This window comes from Ptychodera flava, chromosome 4 (genome assembly GCF_041260155.1).
Source record: "Ptychodera flava strain L36383 chromosome 4, AS_Pfla_20210202, whole genome shotgun sequence".
Classification (NCBI taxonomy): Eukaryota; Metazoa; Hemichordata; class Enteropneusta; family Ptychoderidae; genus Ptychodera; species Ptychodera flava.
In genome coordinates this window covers 8,534,649-8,555,063 of record NC_091931.1, presented here as the reverse complement: position 1 = coordinate 8,555,063, position 20,415 = coordinate 8,534,649, and the positions used below count along the sequence as shown (strand labels likewise).

At 39.5% G+C, this 20,415-nt stretch overlaps 1 protein-coding gene across 1 annotated transcript; it reads left to right on the top strand.

Moving 5' to 3' along the window:
- Positions 1-816: 816 nt before the first annotated feature.
- On the top strand, positions 817-18,499 carry LOC139130824 (uncharacterized). The gene is made up of 10 exons (XM_070696620.1): positions 817-1,028; positions 1,970-2,002; positions 3,877-4,306; positions 4,961-5,120; positions 6,235-6,388; positions 10,653-10,793; positions 12,365-12,444; positions 14,078-14,143; positions 14,691-15,379; positions 17,887-18,499. Exons 1-9 carry the CDS (start codon positions 1,025-1,027, stop codon positions 15,102-15,104), a joined length of 1,482 nt encoding a protein of 493 aa, XP_070552721.1. The 5' UTR covers positions 817-1,024; the 3' UTR covers positions 15,105-15,379; positions 17,887-18,499.
- The last annotated feature ends 1,916 nt before the right edge of the window (positions 18,500-20,415 follow it).

The following is a 20,415-nucleotide window of genomic DNA, read 5'->3' as shown; positions in this document are numbered from 1 at the left end:
TGTTATTCAAATCTTTATTCCTGACGATTTGCTAAGAATAATTGTAGTGAAAAATGCAACACGAATGTATAACAATGCAATAAAATCTCATTAATACGTAAAAGCGATTTCTATTTGCAAGAACGGGGCCGTGCGACGGCGCAAGCAGCATACTGAACCATGTTTAAAAATTTATATTGCTGCCCGAATGAAATATTGTCGGGGGATGAATATCTCAAAATAGAACGTCGCTATTGAATTAGAAAATTGACGGGTGATCTGTAAATTTAAATTTAATGGTATATGCATGTATACCGGAGGCGCGCATTTGGCGTCATTAATATTCAGTAGCGCTGGCTTTTGCTACTAAAATTCATAAAATGCATTTAGCTTGCCCTGAGCATCATCGCGTTATATGCAAATTACGTCCACGGTCAGTAAATAAATATAGATCGTATTACGTCACATTTAGCTTGACAATCGTAGTGTAATCCTGTATTTCTGTGTTTCCTCGAAGCGTACGTGTGACAACATTCAGAAAATCATTATGTTGTCTATAAACGGTTTAACTGTCATTGCATTGTTAACACAGGTGCTGGTTTTCAAACACTTGTAAATTTTAATTTCTCTCAGTGGAACGCTGTATTGTTGCATTGTTCAACAATATAGTTGAATCGGTTCTTTGAAGTGAAATAGCCATCCAGGGCGCCGGTGCAGAGTGATAGACAACACACAAGCATCGACCATATTTACATATAAAGGTCAATGGGCCCAGGCTTGCTAGCATTAAAAAACTACTGGTTGGCACCCATGCTTCATCAATAGCGTAAAATATCTAAAAATAAAATCTAAATGGAGAAAAATTTACATATGTTTGAACGCTCCTCGTTTGGCGTTGAAAAGCCGTTAGTGTTCCTGTGATCTAGAAATCCATCAATGTGCCTCTGACTGGGAGTTCTGCTTTTTGTTTCGTCGACGACAATTTGTGAGCTGCGTCGGAGCATTCTGGGTAAAGGAGAACACATTCGCCAATGCTTCGACCGAGATGAGTAAGTCCTCCGACCAAGCTATATATATATATCTTATGCCACTGTGTAACCATACTGTACCAATATAATTCTGTCTGTATTTTGTAATGTTTTTATGCATATTATTTCACTGTGATAAAGTCAGTACGTGTAGAATGTCGGAACAGCTGTCAATCGCAAACTCTCGCCCTTTTCCGAATATGATAAGAGACAGTGAAATCCTTTGAAGTGAAATAACCATCCAGGGCGCCGTGTTTTCATCATCTCGCGAATATATCTTTGGTTTTGCATGTTAACAGACAAAAGTAGACCTTAATTTGACTTAAAGTGCACATTAATTTAACTTCTCTTATTCATGTGGACTGCAATAATCATTGGTAGTGTTTTCAGGGTGTGATAGGACCAAATCACTCAGTATGAGATCGTGGAATTATCAACAAAAACCGTCCTATCACATGACTGTCTTGAGCGTGTGCAATTATGGTAATGTAAACGATAGATGAGCCAGACACCTCGATTTATCATATGTTTCAAATATTTAAATTTATAAAAGCATTAGGACAGTGGTGCGATCAAAACGGAAAAGGCAGCATTCCAACAAAAATTAAATAAGTTCGGATTCATAACTGAAATGTACAGAGTGTGTGAAGATCCTTTGCGGTGCCAGGTTTATATGCCGACTGGTTTGTCTAGCTTTTGCCGCACATCAAGGACAGTCAGGGTCACGCCCTCGTCAGGTAAAGGCTTTTCAGAAGCAACGCTCGCCAAACCATACACTGACTGAAACCTCCATGCTATTAGTAATTATGGTTTAAATGTCAGGGTTTTTGTGATATATCAGTCCGCTGTGAGTCAAGTGCAAGTACACCGTCCATTATAGTATCAATGGATTTCCATCTTAAAATCAAATGTACCATCAGATGAGAGAGATAAAACCAACGATGTTGTTCCTTTGTTTTTAGGGGGAATCAATTTACGTCAGTACCGTGAGAAAGGTAAGTGATTCCGTTCACTTTACACTTGTGTGAAATACGTCTTTTCAGGACATTCTGTATTAAGTGACAGGGTGTGGAAAAACAAAGACAAATGGACCAGCAATAAAACTAGCGGCATCGATGACTGTTATATTTAAAGTATGGGGTTCTATTATCTATAAGTCGATAAGTTACTCGGGTAAGTGTCGTCCGAGTGGTGGTGACGTGGACAATTTGGTGAAGCACAATTTCGCGCCCGTAGTATTTAAGAAATTAGTTGTTGAAGTTAGCAAGTCTTTATCTATTTACATGTTTTGGGGCGTGTTCTGTACTAGCAACAAGTGCTAGGTCTACGATATTCAAACATTTGTTCTTTAACCGATGTTTAATTTTCGTTCACTATTAGAGGCAAGGCATAAAACCCTCTACCTAAATTTACTCACTGAATCCTTCGAGGTTTGATATGTTTACAGTTCAGTTATCCTGTACGGCTTTCAACTGCTATTTGTTTGCTGAAGTCGAGGGGTTAATGGGTATTTCAAGTGAAGCACATTTTTATTGCAGTGATTTCTGTAAATAGCTGCATTCATGAGTAATAATCCAGGCTCCGCTGTTGATAGTGTGCCCTTTCCCCTTCCCGGAATGCAATGCGCAGCCGTGGAACGGGGTCAAAGTTGAAATAAGGATAATGAACTTACCAACAGGTGTGTCCAATTGAGACTCCTATTTTTATCTATTTGTTTATCATGTCTAAATTTTTCTCCATATTGGGATAATTTACCCTGAAATTGATTTGTAATCGACACGTTCTTTGTTTATGTGTATCCTAATCTATATCATTAAATAGCACTGTGGTCATAGTCGCCAAAGCAAATGAGAAAAAAATGTCACGTGGTCACTAACTTGTAGGCAGAGTCTTCATACTATTTTAATCCAAAATTTTAAAGTTGCAATAATGTTAATATTTTCAACAACAGCGGGTCTTATAGCAAAATTACTCTGCATTTTTACCGCTGTTTAACAAAATCTGATGGTCCGCGCGCCGATATCTTCTATAGGCCAATCCCGAGAAATCTGACATCGACAAATCGAATATTACCCGCTCACTGTCCACACCGGCATCTCACCAGCCCTCTAAAGTCGTGGGGATTGAAGGGACAAAGTCGGCCATTTTTCATGAATTTTGTTTGATACGAGATACTACTTATATTGTTTGACATGTTTAAAGATACTGAATGAATGGATTGATGACCATGCATATATTCGACCCCGGTTTTAGGCACGATACATGACCATGGTCATGACCATTAATTCATTTTTGCGATGGTTTCACTTAATTTGTCTAAAACCAGGGTCAAATATATGCATGGTCACCCATTCATTCAGTATCTTTCAACATGTAAAACAATATAAGTAGTATTTTGCATCAAACAAAATTCATGAAAAATGGCCGACTTTGTCCCTTTAAACCAGAGTGACAACTTTTGCTGGTTAGTTACTATCTTCATTCACTTGTTTATATGTTCTTTTGTTTATTGCCTATCCATAGTTGAAACCTGTCCGTAAGTCAAGATATAAAACCTAAAGGACGACATTATGCACGGCGCTAATATATGCACTATTTTCTCATTCAATTTAGTTCAAGGAAATAAGTAATCTTCATTCCATAACTTTGTGATTGGCAGTGTACGTGGGTCCCATGTATTAGCACTGAAATTCTTGATTCTTGATATTTTAGAATCTGAAAGTCGTAATAATTGCCTTCGAATTGGTGTCGCCAGTGATATCATGAACAACGAGCAAAAGCAGAATAGTGTTTCTGCTAAAACTCTTCACAACTGATCAAGCCAATGTACTTCATGGATGGGTGTTTTGTTGTGGTCACTATATTGCAGGAAAAGAATCGGTGAAGACTGCCTACACAAAACATGTTCGAAACGAGAATATGTTCTACCGGTGGTTTGGTAACACCAGGGATGTCGTGTCGGACCACTGGGGGCGCATTCACCGTCGCAACAAGAGAATATTCTGTGACAATTTCGTCTGGTTAGCCCTGGTGAGTTGCTGTCGCACCATAGGAGAGAACAAGTATCGCATCAGTCGATACCTCTGCCACAACATATTCTGCCGGTGCTGCCGTTGCTTCTGGCGCGCATGTTGCAACAACAAGTGCTGTGTATGCCTGTCGAGGGTACCCTATGATTCGTTGATAGCGTTCTTCTTCCTCGCCGCCGGTGCCTCGTCCTTTGGGTACTTCCTACTAGAAGCAGTCAGTGGTGTCATGGACTTACTGGTTGCATTCCTTGGACCATCAATTGCCGAGATGTAAGTCACCCAAATATCCTGAAATCAATTTGAAAATCTCATAGCTTCATTGCTCAAATATATTGGAAACTAAATAATCTACCCGGCGGGCCAGTGCAGTTCGAACAGGCCAAACCCTAGCGCAACCCTGGGGCTGGGAAGATACGATTCCGATTTTTCGATCATTAGTGGATAAAGTGACCATGAACGCGATTTCATGATTAAAGGTTGTGGAGCAAAAAGTCAATATACACTTTTACTCCATCGAAAAAAGGCATCTAGCAAAACTGAAAAATAAAAATGAAAATTTAAAACACGCTTCCACTTAAAAGTGATATGGACTGTAATCGTTTTCTTTGAAACGTACGAAAACAGTGTATTACATGAACATATTAAGGTTGTTCATTATTGGAGATGAAGACATTTATGTATGATAACGACGCCGTCTGTATCCGTCGACAATCGTTACTTGCTCTGCATTGGGTAAGTTTGCTTTAAAAACTTTCAAAGAGGTTGATATTAACAATAGTGTCAAAAATATAAACTGGTTCTATCTGACCCTTATTTCAGCCAGGAAGTACCAATCCGAGTATCAACTTGGAAAGGTCACCGACCTTTGATATCTTATTGCATATTACTACTCTATTTGTCCGTTAATTGTGTTCTATTTTCAAGGGTACCATTTGCCCAGATGGGTGTTATTGCCATAGCAGGAATGATGGGATACATGGCGCTGTGGGTGCTGATAATCGGTATAGCGGCAACGGGGCCTACACGTCGGACTTGCTGTGGTCGATATGGTTGCCGTCTCTACGGAAGAATCATCATTGCCCTGGTAAGATTTCACGTTGGAAACTGTGTTTGGTACAAATATTGTCGTCTGACTCGAAAAATGTACGCGAACAACATGAAATTGCCTTGGGAATTTACTTCGAAAGTACGCTAGACTACATTATGTCATAACAAATCACAACTGAATTCGAATCAAAGAACCTTCTGCTCGCTTGTTTGGTTAGAGTCTATAACGGACACTACTATTAAAGGGCCAGTACCTGTAACATTTTATCATTTTTCGCTATTTTTGTCAGTTCTTGTTCTGTTTTCCAAAGTATGATGAAACACTAAATATTTAACTTGTCAATACAGCCTCTGTATAATGTAAAATGCACGGTTTATTGTTCAAATTTGAATTCTGATCCTGACCAGAGTATACTTGTCAACAATGACAATGCAGTCTCCTGTACGGGTTTGGTTGACAGTTGCAGCTATGCATCGTAACATATTTGGGGAGTAGAACAAAAATCTACAGTTTACATTTGAAACAAAAGTAGAGGGAGAGAATCATCAAAAGTTACAGCTAGCTACAGACCTTTTGAATTGTGGATACTTTCAAGCATACATATCGTTATGCAAATGTACACAAGAGTTTTTGTATGAAAATTTGTAAATGATGTGTTATTTTATTGGTTATGTATAAGCCTTCCCATGTTCACATATCCTTTTGTTGACAATTGATTGTAGTGTTAACAATTGTTTGTTGTTGATTTTCTGGAAGTGTCAGTGGACAAAGAAATGAACCGCTCAGGAATGATACTGTGTTCACGCTATGTCATTTTAGAGAACGCAACACAGTCTCACACTGTTGTCATGACAACTTATCCGATAAGCCTTGTGGCCACATTCCGACCGTAAGGTGGAGATATGACAATTTCAACACACTATTCACGTTACTGCAATAACCGATCGGTTCGAAATCCCATATAAACCTCTAACTGTGAGCAACTCACTGTTTGATAACTAGTGACAAGAAATTCGCAGATCGCTGGAGTAATTAGATATTTTTATGGTCATTGGCGTAATACCTGGTAGATATACACAAGTAGACCTACATTTCAGATATACCACTACCACTTTCTATTAACACTGTTCATACATTGGTTTCGTTACAGTTGGTTGTAGCCTGTTATTTCTTCATGTTCCTCTGGCTGATATTCATCAGTGTACTGATGATACCCACCATTTTCGCTTTTATCGTGGACCAAGCATGCGCACTGGACATCGTCAAGGAAATACAGAACAGATGCCTCGATATGACCAAACTGAGTAAGTGCCCGCCTTTTCCCGCCAAAACAACCTTGAAACCCCTTGTGGTTTTAGCTGCATTATTAGAAATGGCTGAAACTTGCATAGAGTTTAACTTGCCGAGAAAAACAAAATACAGGAGGAAATTTGCGCAGTCCCTGATAACCTCTCGAGAGGCAAGAGGATTAGAGCACAATACAGTAAATTACCCACAAGTCTGTATGATGTGTACACTCGAAGGTTCATGTAATTATAACTTATCCAGTTCTGCATATTGAGAGTAACATTTGTCATTACAATGACCATTTGATAATATCTAAAAAAGGAAGCACGGTCCGATTTTTTAGTAGAAATTTCAACATCACCATTAAACGGCCACAAAATTGATGGTTTACAGGGACTACAAATAACACACTTTTGGGAAGTTTGTAATGAGCAACTGAGGTGGTCACTTTCAGTGCAAAAGTTAACATGCAAATTTCTTTTGTAGATCTATTTGAAAGAAATCAATATCCTTTTGTTTGACAAAACAGGTGCCAAAACACTCCTTACTTTCCATGAAATTATTGTGTATCACTGGCTCTAAAATTGTTTGACAATTTCACAAAATTGATATCTCCTCTCTCAATCAAGTATTATTTTTCAAATCATTCAAACTGGACATTGAGCTCAGCCATGTGCTCAAAAGTACGGTTTCCAAATTTTTATTACTTGTCTACAAGTTTCTCTGCACATGGGAGACTTTCCAGACATCAGTGAGGAACCTCCGAGGATACACATCATAATGAATCGTGGGATATTCCGTGGAGAGTGTAGAGGGGTCTGAAAATTATAAAGATAAGGGGATACAGTAAAAGGTCGTTTAAAGGTCAAAAGTTCTTTCAAATGGTAATTTCTCTAAAGAACGTCTGTTGACGTGTCTAAGCTAAACGACATACCACTGTCATAAGCTTCGAAATTTCACCAGAGTTGATGATACAGCGCATTGCGTTGTGGCGCATTGCGGTGTCACTTGAAGCACATCGTCATGAAAAGATAACCGGTGGCAGTGTACATACACATCAGTGCAAACATGGATATGCCTCTGTTTGTTGGCGACGTAGGATAATTAGCTTTAATGGAAAAACAGCGAGACGATAATCTACAGCGAGACGTGCAGACATTCAATTGACCGAAACGTAGATCTATCATCTTACAGACGATAGGACGCACAGACATGCAAATATCGAGAACGAATACCATGTCGTCAATTTGTCAAATTTAGTTTGAAATGACTGCAGTCTGATTTTTGTCTTAGTAAATCTACTTCAAATTTTTAAACCATGTGTGCTCCAGGGAAATGCATATTAACTTATTGTCAAGGTTATTATCTGGTTCAAATATTGAATAAAACACTCGATAAAAACATGCCTGATTCTGCTACAATTGTCAAAAATTATACAGTCAATGTATTCATCGCGCATCCTCAAAAGGACCGGAACTCCAACACTTCGTCAAACACTTCGTCTTAAAACTCTTTTCTGTTCGTCTTGTAACTATAGAAGGGTTTTGTGGCCGATAAAACCACGGTAAGCCACGATAAAATCAACTAAATTTTCTTCAGAAGCATGGATCGCCCCAATGTAAACTTCCGATACGTAACATCTTAGAGCCTCACATACTCACAGGATTAACAATAAATACGAAAATAAACAGACATGAATAAAAACTACTGCAATCTGTCAATTGTGAAAATTCCCCATCGCACTACTTGTTCACCATGCTCCATCCAGGAAAGCTCTGATTCACTGACCAAAAGCAGCAACCATGCCATATATCAACCCACAGAGTAGAGTTAAATTGATATGACATACACGACAAAGTTACAGGTATATTACAAAACAGACCAATGCCGAATCTATAAAGGAAATATGTACATAGAAATATAGATACGAAATCAGTATTTTGTGTCGGGTGTTTCGAAAACAGTGAGAACATCATATTCTCCATGTTTGAAAGCAATATCATTAGTTTATTGTCAAGTATGATGCCACAGAAGTATCTAGCGGATTGTACCATTATTCTTAGGGATGGGCGACGGGTGTGAGGGGCTTTATAAACGCGCTAATGGAAGGGTGAGACTAGCAGTGGTGCGCTAGTGGCATTAGTTGTTGTTGAACTTCGGCAAACGTGTTGTCTAACGGCTATAAATAACTCACTGCCATGTGATAGGAGGTACGGGGAAATTATGGCGTTTGATTTGTCAAATACCGGAAAAGTTGTCGATACTCCAGTTTTCATTTGTCCTAATCAGCCAGTGTATTTGTCATGAAAATTACCACAGTCACCTGTGGTCTATTCCGCTATGAGTCTCTCTCTCTCTCTCTCTCTCTCTCTCTCTCTCTCTCTCTCTCTCTCTCTCTCTCTCTCTCTCTATATATATATATATATATGCGCCCCATAGACGTGTGTACATATGCCTGAGAAGAAGATGGGGCATATGTACACTCGTCTATGGGGCGCATATATAGACGCAGAGTGGAATAGATCACAGGTGGCTGTGAAATTACACTACCCTTTTGTCCCTCACTCTGACATAGAATCCATTAAGCACGCCTATTCAGTCCCTCACACCCCTCGGCCATCCCTAAAAATAATGGTACAGTCTGCTGGTACGGCTGTAGTCGCATACTTGACGAGGTCCGTTTATTGTAACATATTGATACTCGATTTCCCAGAAACCTGTCATTACGCTTCATTATATCGTTCTATCTGTACAGTAAAAGTTGTACTGCTCTAAAAATTACGTAAAAGTGTTCAGAGGTTATCTTGACAACACAGCGTAGCTGAATTCTGGTCTGGACCACAATTTGTTTGTCAACAATGACACTGCAAATTGTCTAAATACATTTTGTCGACATAGTTTAGGAAGAAGAATACGAAAATCTCTATCTTTCAAATAATAAAAAAGATATCGAAGAGGTCATCAAAAGTTACGTTTATTACCTCTTAATCGAAGTATTTTTAGTCATAGCTACGTACAAAACGAGAACGCGTTTCAATCGAATCTTTGAATCAGCCAGATGACAAAGCATATCAGCGTTGAAGCAGAGGAAGGTTTTGTAAACGTGATGTTTCTGCCATCCAGCAGTTAAGTTACTACAAGTCTTCTCAGCACAATTTTCGTGTCAGGCTTGTTTTCTCCGAATCACATAGGTATGAAAAATCTAGGACTTTTAGGTTGTAAAAGCAAACAACCAAAACAAAATAGACTTTTGCTATTTATTCGAAGTTTTGAGAGTATACACGGCATCTTTCACATTGTCCCTCGATCACAAAACTATCATAATTCGCAATTTTCGTTTAATAGTGTTTTCATTGTCAATACCACATTAAGTCTGAGTTATGAACACTTAATAACTTTACATACTTTGATCGATAGCCTGGATTTTCTTAACACAACTGTACACGGTGAGGTTTTAGTTTACTCAATGAACGTCTCGACGTGTGGCGACTCCATGCCATATAAAGGATTTGTTACGAATTAAAATGACTCGTCTAAAACGAATCCCAGAAATCAGAAAAGATGGAGCACGATAAATCATTCTTTACTAAAGTGGATTTTAATGACAATGTGTAGAATCAGACGACATGGCAGAAGCCGTGATGAATGAATGAAAATCTGAATTGGTAATGAAGGCGACAGTACATATATTTTGTCCTTTCATAAAAGAGAAATTACGCTTTACGGCATTTAAAACAACATCTTCCGAACTGGCTATGATGGAAACAACATTAAATATGTAGTTGTAGACAAATATTATAGCTTCAAGCAATTTTGTTTGTGTTTTCTTTTCTTGATCTTCCATTTATTGATCTTTCAAATATTTAATCACTGAGTCTCCACCTGGTAAATAGTGAAGAGTAGAACAACAGACTCATGTCGGTAGAGGGCAACGATCGTTTCGCTTTGTTCGAAGATTTGGATTACTGTCGGTTGTCATGGAAACACAGGGTCACCCGCGCGCAAATTTCCTCTTGGCAACTGAAAGTGTACTGATTGGGATTTGTAATGGCGTTTTAGAAGTAGAATGCACAGAGCGATTGTCTAGCGTCCCGGTAGCGCAAGCGAAGTGACATTTGTTTTTAAAAACTAAACGTTTTGCGCCTGATTAGTTTTGAATATGAGTGCAAGACGTGTTAAAAACGTCCTGCTGAAACAGAGAACTGTTAAATGAAAATCACTTACGCACCTGGTACATATGAAAGAACAATACCTCCATTTTGTTACTTTTTTAAATATTAGATGAACTCCTCGGTTACGGCATGGCTGTTGCCATGGATACACTAACGCAATTGATGGGAATACGCAGCGTTGACAGTGCTGTTGGCACGGCAACTGGAGTGCTCGGCGATATAAAGGGCCTGGCCGATAAAGTGCAAGAGAGTAAGATTAAATCATGAATTACTTTTTACTTTTGAATTTATATTACTATTGAAATCACATTAGCGGTGTTCACCAGCAGTTAAATTAACTCTCCGTTCTCTTTCCGCATATGAAAGAATTATTTGTTCGTCATTTTCATGACCCTGTACAATTTCTTTATTAGGTTTTTTACAACTATATTTATGTAATATACAATCATATGTTTCTGTCGTTTCGGCCAAACGAATTCTACAATATCAATCGTGTTCTCAATTTAAACTGATAAAATGAACAAAATCCTAACATCCTTTCCATGAGTGACCTGCAATGACCTTTGTATGTTACGGGTCAGACTGATTTATGAGGTCACGGGCAGCTTCACTCTCTCCCGTAAGTGTGCGATCACTTAATTTCTGAGATGTGCTCACGAAAAATTGAGTCTCAGACAGGACGTCAATCACTGTCCTTCGAATCTTCAAATGCTGTGGAATTCTAAGCACCGAAATGATCTAGCACTGGGCAAGGGGCAGACTTATTCTTGCACAAACACATATTAACGCAGCTGCCCCAGGCGGTTGATAAAATTACATTTTAAAAAGTGTAATAATACGACTCTAAATTAATTTCTCTCACACTTTCAGGGCATACAGTGATTGGTTTCCATGGTTACTCTTGACTCATTCAATGATATAGTACTCTCTGCTCCCCATGTTCTTTCATCTTCATCTTTTTTCTCTCTCGTGATCTCATTTAGGTTATTTTCTTCTCTCTACGGGATAAGGTAACATCTCTGCTAATATTCCAGCGGGTTGTGTCATTCTTGCGGCACTGGACTCGTCTATGTGACATTGGTCGGGCCTTATTAGTAAGTCTCGGCATGTCATTCATTTATATCTACCATTCTATGGTTTCTCTGCCAGCGGTCATAACAAAAACCACTTGCTTTCACTTTCGTTCAAATTTCAACTGTAATAAGTCCCAAACAAGAAACAACTAAAGTGATCTCATTTTTAACGTGCAAGTGCGAGTTTATGTCAAAATCCATTCATCTCTCTCAGTTTACAGTTTTCTGTATAACTACCTGTAAGAACAATTACAATTCCGCATATGTGTGTTAAAAAGTATACCATTTCAATCCACATTGATGAATGCAGTTTTTCTTCGTTCCATTATTCCAATCGCCCACACATCGCAATTTGTACCCGAGGCAAATTTTCCTCGCGTTCACAAGAGAAATCGATTGGTAAACACAGGCCATGCATGTCTAGATACTTTCAACGAATACCGATATTAAATTTGACCTTTGTAAAGACTGGTTTGGTTTGACAGACAACGCAGCATTTGAGTTTTAAATGAAAATTCGAGCTGATAAAACTTATTTTGCGTTGGATTGTATTCGCAAGGCAGGCAAAACTTGACTTCAGAAAATCGATTTAAGTCCAACAACCGACGTTAGAACGGTGGTGTTGCCTATAGCAAGGCAAACCAAATGTCGCTTTGACACACAGAGTTCAGTTGTAGCAACCTTACAAGGCGGTTCCAGCTTAGTTCTTGATTATTACTTCACGATATTTTTGATTTACTTTGCATAGGTTTGAGAAGCAGAGATGAGAGGTACGAGACCAATACAACTTTGCTGTGCGCAGATGAACTCTATAAGTTGTGTAGACACGTAAGTACTCTGTCAGTCTGTCTCTCCCTCCCTCCCTCTCTCTCTCCCTCCCTCCCTCCCTCCTTCCCCCCCCCCTCTCTCTCTCTCTCTCTCTCTCTCTCTCTCTCTCTCTCTCTCTCTCTCTCTCTCTCTCTCTCTCTCTCGTTCCTTCTTTTCTGATGACCCTTTCAACTCGATTTTTATCATGGATACCATAAGAAGTCTGGCGTAGCGCTAAATTCACCTAATCAAAACATTTTGAGGGGCGATTTTAATCACAGTAACGCTGAGTAACAAGAACAAACAGGACAGCGCAAGTATGAAGGAAATCCATTGACGTCAGCATTCGTTCAGCATTCGAAGCTCCTGGGGTCATCTAATTTATAGAGCCCCAACGAGGAGCTTACTTCTGCAATTATGGTGAACAGAAGTCAGCGTTTCAATTTGTTGTCTGAGGAAAGGTTTAAACTTACGTGAGTTTCTGTGCAAATGATGGCAGTATATGAAAACTCCAGAGTTTTGGTGAATTCAAAGTGTTTTCATTATCAAACTGCATAAAGAAAAGAACGAGAAAGTTCATCTGATATCCTTGAGACTGATATTTTCCTATTTGAATTCATTAATAGCTATCACAAGTGACTGTAGTGTCGTAAATCTCGAAACTTGGAATTTTATAATAAAACAAGCAAAATTTGCTGTTACTGAAAATTAACATGTAATCTAGTTATCCCTAAAACGAAAATATGTCTTGCCGCCTTGATATTATAATCGTCTGGGAAGGCATCTAATACAGATACGAATTACTGCTACAATTTACCGTGTACACACTTGAACGGAACGCCGTGAATGTGTGAATCGACGCGGGCGCATGCGTGTAGTCTTCACCTTTGCTCATTTAGAGGTTGGGTTCATTGTGAGTCAGCTCTAAAGCCTGGTTACTATTCGGTACTCCATGATACACGTAAGATTGCGGTGTGTCTTGTGGATAATGAGGCATCGCTCACCTTAAAGCTGATTAGAGCACACCGACACGTCTATGCTGAGAAATCGATGTTTTTTTTTCCTCAGAGAACCAAAATCCATTACGTACGTAGTGGTACAGGTTGCAACTCACTTTATGTTACACCTTGCTGTATCACAATCTTGTTATCTTATCATAGCAGCACTGCCAATCAGTCTTTCGTCTGCCTATTCAATATTTTATTTGTCCCTTTCTTTCTCTAAATCACGAACTGGCATGACGGTTTTTGCGAAAACACGTCTTAAAAGAGCCTTTCTTTGGTTCCGCGTGTCTAGTCACGTAATGAGTGGTAGATGTAAAGTAAAAATCTTGTGATTTCAAATAATTTTCTCTTAAACCCATGAGATACCAATCCGTGGTATCCCTTTATATGGCACAAAAAAATAAAATCAAGGCTCATAATCCCAGCGTCAATTAGAGTACATGTTACTACACCGCCTAAGGAAGTCCTAGCTGACCTAAATAATGAATTAACAGAATTACTGTCTCTTCTTACACGGTGCCTTTGGATATCATGTAACCATGGATGTTTCTATGTTATGGCTGGCGCTACGACAGGCCTATTTCATACTCCTCCGTCGCCCATTGAAGTTTGTTCTTTTTTCATATCAAATATACTGTTTTGGTTTACAGGGTACAGGACTGTGGCTAGGTTTTGCCATAGCGTGTGGAGCTTCCATGATAATTGTGGTGGGATTGGTAAGTATTTTGACAAACCACACTCCTTCCACGTATAGTACTCCACTCTCGTCTCTGCATGACTCACTCCGTTCCGATTTAATGCTTACTATGAAACGTTATTATGCGGGATTATTAAAGAAATGTGGGGTGACAGGATAAGATAAATCGATATCAAATTACATCCAAGAAAGGGCGGTTTCTTCGTTTCTTCGTTCATTTATCCTTCCTGATCATGTCAATCACATGAACTTGTGGGGGCGCCCTACGGTAACGTAGTTACCACGAAGCAATGGACTTTTGCCATTAGTATTCAGGCTCAGCTCAATGTGAAAAGAACATGTTACAATCATTACTTTCAATCACTTCCTCGGAGAAGGGCGCCGATTAAATGTTGGTGCATTTAGACCTGTTAGACTTGCTTGGTCTACCTGCATGTCATCTTGAAAATTCTGTAGAAGAACCGATCTAACTATTTGGTAACTGGCCCATGCAGACTCTGTCGATAAACCGATCAATTCAATCTTTAGAAATACACACTTTTTTGCAAATATTTTTTTTTCAACAGTTTCACACTCTACCCGTACTGACTGCAAACTACGCACATATCCACGACACGCCCGACAGGAAGAAAAAGAAGCGGCAAAAGATCAAAAATTACAGTCGTGAAATGGCCGCCAAGTCCAAAGAAGAGAAGTACGTCATCGTCATGGATATGACGGGCGAAAAGAAGGCCGTCCCAGAAGATGAGTACCGAAAACAGGGTTTGGAGATTCTTGAAAAACACCGCGACTATCCGGAGTACCGACACTTCAATTATCCGCGGTATCAAGAGAGGAATTACCCGCCTTTCGTGCCTGTTACGTATGTTGACGACGAAGGGTCCTCGATTTCCGGCGAGTCGTACTTCACCAGTTTCGAGAACGTCGATCGGGGTTTTGGTGAAGACGAGGGGCAAACTTCTGCTGATGTACACGTGTAACTAAATCAAATAATCCGAGTATATTTGCTGAAATCCCAGCGGCGCAACAGACTTGATTTTCTAATCGAATACACTGGGATGGTATTTTCAACTGCATTAGTCAACCGCAGACTGGCCACTTAGAATCGAAATGATGTTTTAAATTGTACTATTATGTCCGGGATAGTAGCCATAGATTGCAAATCGTATCAGACAGCAGATTTCAAAAAATAATTTAAGCCTCAGACAAAAAGTGTATGCGTACACGCTTAGATTAACCATAGACCCTTAAACCGGTAACTCTCGGTAGGGCCCTACCGAGAAAAATCGATGAAAATGGGCGGAGCAAAACATAACTAATATGGTTTCTTTGTGAACAAAAAGTAGCAAATTAAAACAGCTGGTTGAACACCTCCAAAAATAGAACGTGCACGCCACATACATGTAAACATTGACTGCACGGTGACTTTACGTATACTATTTTCACCCAATTTTACGGTTTACTTTCCATACGATACATCCACTCATTTCCCCAATAGGTTTTCTTGAACATAGACTTTTTCGAAGTCTTACTGGAGCAGAGGTTCGGCGCGGCGTCGCCTCGGATTTGTACAAACCGTGATGACGTTGCCAGGCGATCGATCGACACTCCTTAGTTCTCATGCGTCATGGTATACGTTTCTCGTCCGAAAACGAAGCGTTTGTCATTGTATTCAGCGCCTTTTTGAATGATTCAACATAATGCATATCATGACAGTGGCAATAGCTATCCGCATCTTTGTATACGGTAAACGATGCAGAAATCGTAGAAAATGTAGTTTTCTGCCACGGGATCTATTATCGGGGTTTTCCTCGGCTCAGTCATAGTATATATAGTGTACATCACTCTTGCAGGGAGTCTTGATTGAAGATAATAATGAAGCACCGTTTTGTCCAACGCCGTCCTAGAAATGCCGCATTTCAGGAAAGAACGGGAAAAAATCAAAACAGTTCTGAAAGAACAGCAAATTCGCCTACTAGATGTCCAAATTTATCGAGTGTGTTATTTCAATGGACGACGGACATTTACCACAATCTCAACGGCCAAGTCGTCTACCAAATTTTGTAGAGCTTTTGTCTTACAAACAATCCTTTCCTCGTTCGACCTTAGTTCAGCGAGGCAGGGCTGTGTCTCCATTATAAAACGTAGTTTTCCACAGTTCTTGGATGGTAGTTGTAGTTTCCTTTCAAAACTTTCGTTGTCTCATGAACTCGGCGCTGTCGGATGGGAGGGTACCGACGACTATTCCCCGGCTTCGATTACAAGTTTTATGGTGACCGAAATGAAATGTGGTGTCGATTTGTTGTCTTATGATTATTTCAAAAAGCTTCTGAAAAATACTTATTTTAGAAATCAAACCTGTTAATATTTAATCACCAAAAATAAAATCAGAATAAAGTGATTTCATAAATTCTCCGAGCATTCGTTTCAATGTTCATCCCTCCTTATAAAATGGTGAGTTCTAGTATTTCGCTACTTTGAACGATCCCGCCAAAATCGAGTGCACTGCACTTCTACACTCTCCACGCAGTCGCGATACTATTCATTACAAACGCGTGGTAGTCAGAGTCAGACTGCTAATCACACTATGTCAGCTGGCTTTATGAAGATAGCGGTCACTGATGAGCACTAGAGGTAGCCACGGGAATTTTCTTTGCCAGGAATGAATTGGAGCTAACTGTGATGGGGATCGAGCGCGGACATTTGAGTGCAACTTATGGGACTGATTAGTACGGTGACCTCAGCTGCCGCCGGCGACGTTTGTCAACTCGACGTGTGATCACTGAGATCAGTATAAGTGACCCAGCACAGTGACGACCGAATATGCCGAAGGCGATTGCAGGCGTCAAAAAAATCCCGGTTTTGTCAGCACATTGGAGGCTACTTGTCTTTTGAATTTTGACTTTGTTCGCTTTGTGTTGCATAGGCATGCACGGCTTTAGATCGGGAAAAAAAATGTATATCACTTTTGGAAACAGCTATAAAGAAGCGATAGTTACGCATATCGCATTGCGATGATTGCGCTTTCAACAGTACGTTGACTAGAGGTAAAACTTGACATTTGAAAAGAAGATAGAAGATATACAGACAGTGTAGACAAAGTGAAAGATCATGCCAGAATTTGTGCTGGTACTTGTCCGTGGTCTCAACCCGAACATACCAGACGTACTTTATGCCGGGCATGAATGACAGTATAGGCCTTCCTGTCTGTAAAATGTACGGCTCAGGTAGGCCAACACAAATGAAAACGGTCCTTTTCAGGACCAACAAATTTTCCAAAAAGAGAACTACCGAATCAAATGTGTTTGCATGTATTTGTTATACACAGTGTGTGTGCGTTTGTATCTTTCGGTACGCTCCGAGTATTTGGTGTTTTTCCCCGCCTTGAACAATCAACGCTACGTACGGAAAAAGTAAACAACGTATCGCTAATGACTCATTTGCAATTTGCATATCATGTCAATCATGCAGATTCAAACTGAACATCGAAACGTTATACCGGCGATATTACCGGCAAATATTTTATCCTTTTTCTGGTTCCAGACGTCATTTCAAATTTAATTTCGTCAGAAACCAAGTATATTGTGCCCCAAATACTTATACACATATCCCTCAATTTCCAAGAAAAAATTAATCGTTAGATTTCTTAATTAACGGTTTTTATGGACGGCGTCCAGAGCGTACCGAGTACGTTTGAATATCCACCATTATGACCACTCTCGTAGGTTCTCGCGCTTTTATACGGGAGTTGGGGCTTTAAAGGTCTATGATTATCACGCTTTTAGCATATTATTCATTTTCCTGATATTTATCATGATATTCTTGAATTTTGTAAGAAATAATTGTTTTCGTGCCAAGCATGAACAGGTGATTAATAGATTTCAAATTGTCAGATATATGTATATGTTTTGATAATTTAAGTCTTCCTTTATTGAAAATGTATTTGTCAATTACAGAGACTCTTCTCGATTAATAATCAATTAGAGGATAATGCTAAGTTGATGTGTGAACATGCGTAGAAGCTTGAAACTTGTCAGAACGTAAAGTTTTCACAGCCTTGCTCTTATGAAAATCAATTCGAACTTGAAAAAAGACAAGTTTTCTAAGTAAACACAACTCGGAGATTGTCTATCGTTCAAAATTGAAGATATCTTTACACTGAAACAACGTTTGTATTCCGACGCTTAATGTTCATTCTTGGTTAAGACAGATAATATAACGTGATCAAAGTTCGGCTATTTCATTCTCGAAGTTCGAAAGACTAAAATTTGAACTTTCTTTTCCTTCTATGTGATTATGTGTGTGGAAATCTATTAATTTCTCTTTTAACTCTGTTGAATTTTTGGAATAATGAATAAACAGTGGATGGATAACACTTATTTGGGATAGTCTCTTTATTACCATGGCGATTTAGACGGATGACGTCAGGACATATTGCGTGCCATTGGTATCCAGCATGCTGGTGATATATCACTGGTGGGTGATTTTGTACCGCGCCTCTGTGACATTTCTAAATAATTATCCTGAACCAAATATGGAGATATAGTAAGGAACAGTTTTACTAATAAACCAACGTGTGACATCTGCAGTTAAAGGGAACTGCGCATGTGCGACTTTCTGTTCACAAACAATGTATTTCATGCACTATATATAGATGCATCATGTCAGCATAGTTGCAACGTTTAAATTTTACAATGTACATTAAGACAAACATGTTTTAACTTTCATCAATTACTAACGTACCTTGTTGAATACAGTGTTTACATCGGTCGTAGGGGTCCCAAGCGACCTTGAGCGCTGTTCCGACGACCGCCTCCCTTTAAAACTCGATTTCAAGTGCAGCTTCATTGTTTCCAACGAATTACATGTAGACCCCAAGGATGATGTTTACCAGAGTAGGAGATGACTGCCTAACAGTCTGTCCAGCGCAGGTAATTCTTTTGGCGGTTTTAATTTTGCAGTTACGTGCTCGATGGACAGTTGGAAATAATTTCCAATTATAGGTTTGCTGAGATCACACATTGGGTATACAAATGCATGACAATTATGATCAGCATAGGTACCATTTCCCCTCGAGCAGGCAATTTTTCAAAGTTACCAGATATCTTCTTGTTATTTTTTCACAAATATTCAACAAGCAGACTCGTATCGTAACGATAGAACCTTTTCCTGGCTGGGCATGCACTGCCTTATAACCGTGCAGCGAAGTGCAGCTATAGAATTCTGTATATTTGTTACTTACCTGCATACGCTTTGACCGAACGTGGCAGTGAAACTGAAGAATAAAGATCCTCATAAGTCATAATTGTTAAGGCCTTCTCATATCTTCGCTGCTGTTATTAAATTTACATAAGAACAATAGTCCTGGCGTTTTTGGCATACTAAAAATAGATTTGTCTCATTCTGTACCGCATACGCGTATACGGTATACGTCGACCGTCGCGACATTCAGAGGTGGCACAGTGAAGTTACAGGATCTATTTTTGATGGATAATTTGGACGTTATTTGTACCAGAAAACAAGCAGTTTTGAAATAATCCAGACGTGCGATGACTGCAACTGTGATGAACAGTTGTGCAGAGTGTGTTGCCCGATGCAGCGAGAGCTGGACGCTGACACTGCTTGTTGCATTTGATGTCAAATTTCGTCGCAGTCGCCAGGAGTCATCCCATTGTTATTTTGAACTTCTTGGTCTACATCGTTAGGACACCCCGGTCTGTTACAGCCCAAACTTTGGTAAAGAATATCTGACATACCGTTACTGTGAGGAAGTGTCAATTTATTAGTGTATGAACGAATACTATCTTCATTTTAAAAGAGCGGTAGGATGTATCGCGTCTCGACTCCCGCAATATGAAGCAAAGTGCACGGTGCGCTGTTGCCCTATAATTTGTATGCATCACACCCCAAATTTGCTGCGGATCCGTAGCCCTACCACTCCCTTTGCTGATTGTGTTGGGGGAGTGGGGCTCACTCCCTCAACACAATCAGCAAAGGGAGTGGTAGGGCTACGGATCCGTAACAAACCCCAAATATGCTGCTTTAGAGATGTCTTTCATCATCGATCCCAACTTATTTACACCAAGAGGTGAGTTACAGACCCACACTTTATCTGTGTATCAAAATTCGGTCTTCGGTCTTTGAAACAAAGAGGACTGTTTCGGTTTATCCATAGACCTTAAAACGGAAAGTCTATGGTTTATCTCGAGGGTCTATGGTTTAGATAGGTACGTTCAAATACACCGACTGGGCAATTTTCGAAAATGCTAGTTATAGGGGCCCCTTTTTACC

Bases quoted from the DNA above. Each gene is read 5' to 3' on its own strand.
- LOC139130824 (XM_070696620.1), top strand. The intron at 10,794-12,364 runs GTAAGATTAAAT...TACTTTGCATAG, and splicing joins GGCCGATAAAGTGCAAGAGA to GTTTGAGAAGCAGAGATGAG. The intron at 14,144-14,690 runs GTAAGTATTTTG...TTTTTTCAACAG, and splicing joins TGATAATTGTGGTGGGATTG to TTTCACACTCTACCCGTACT.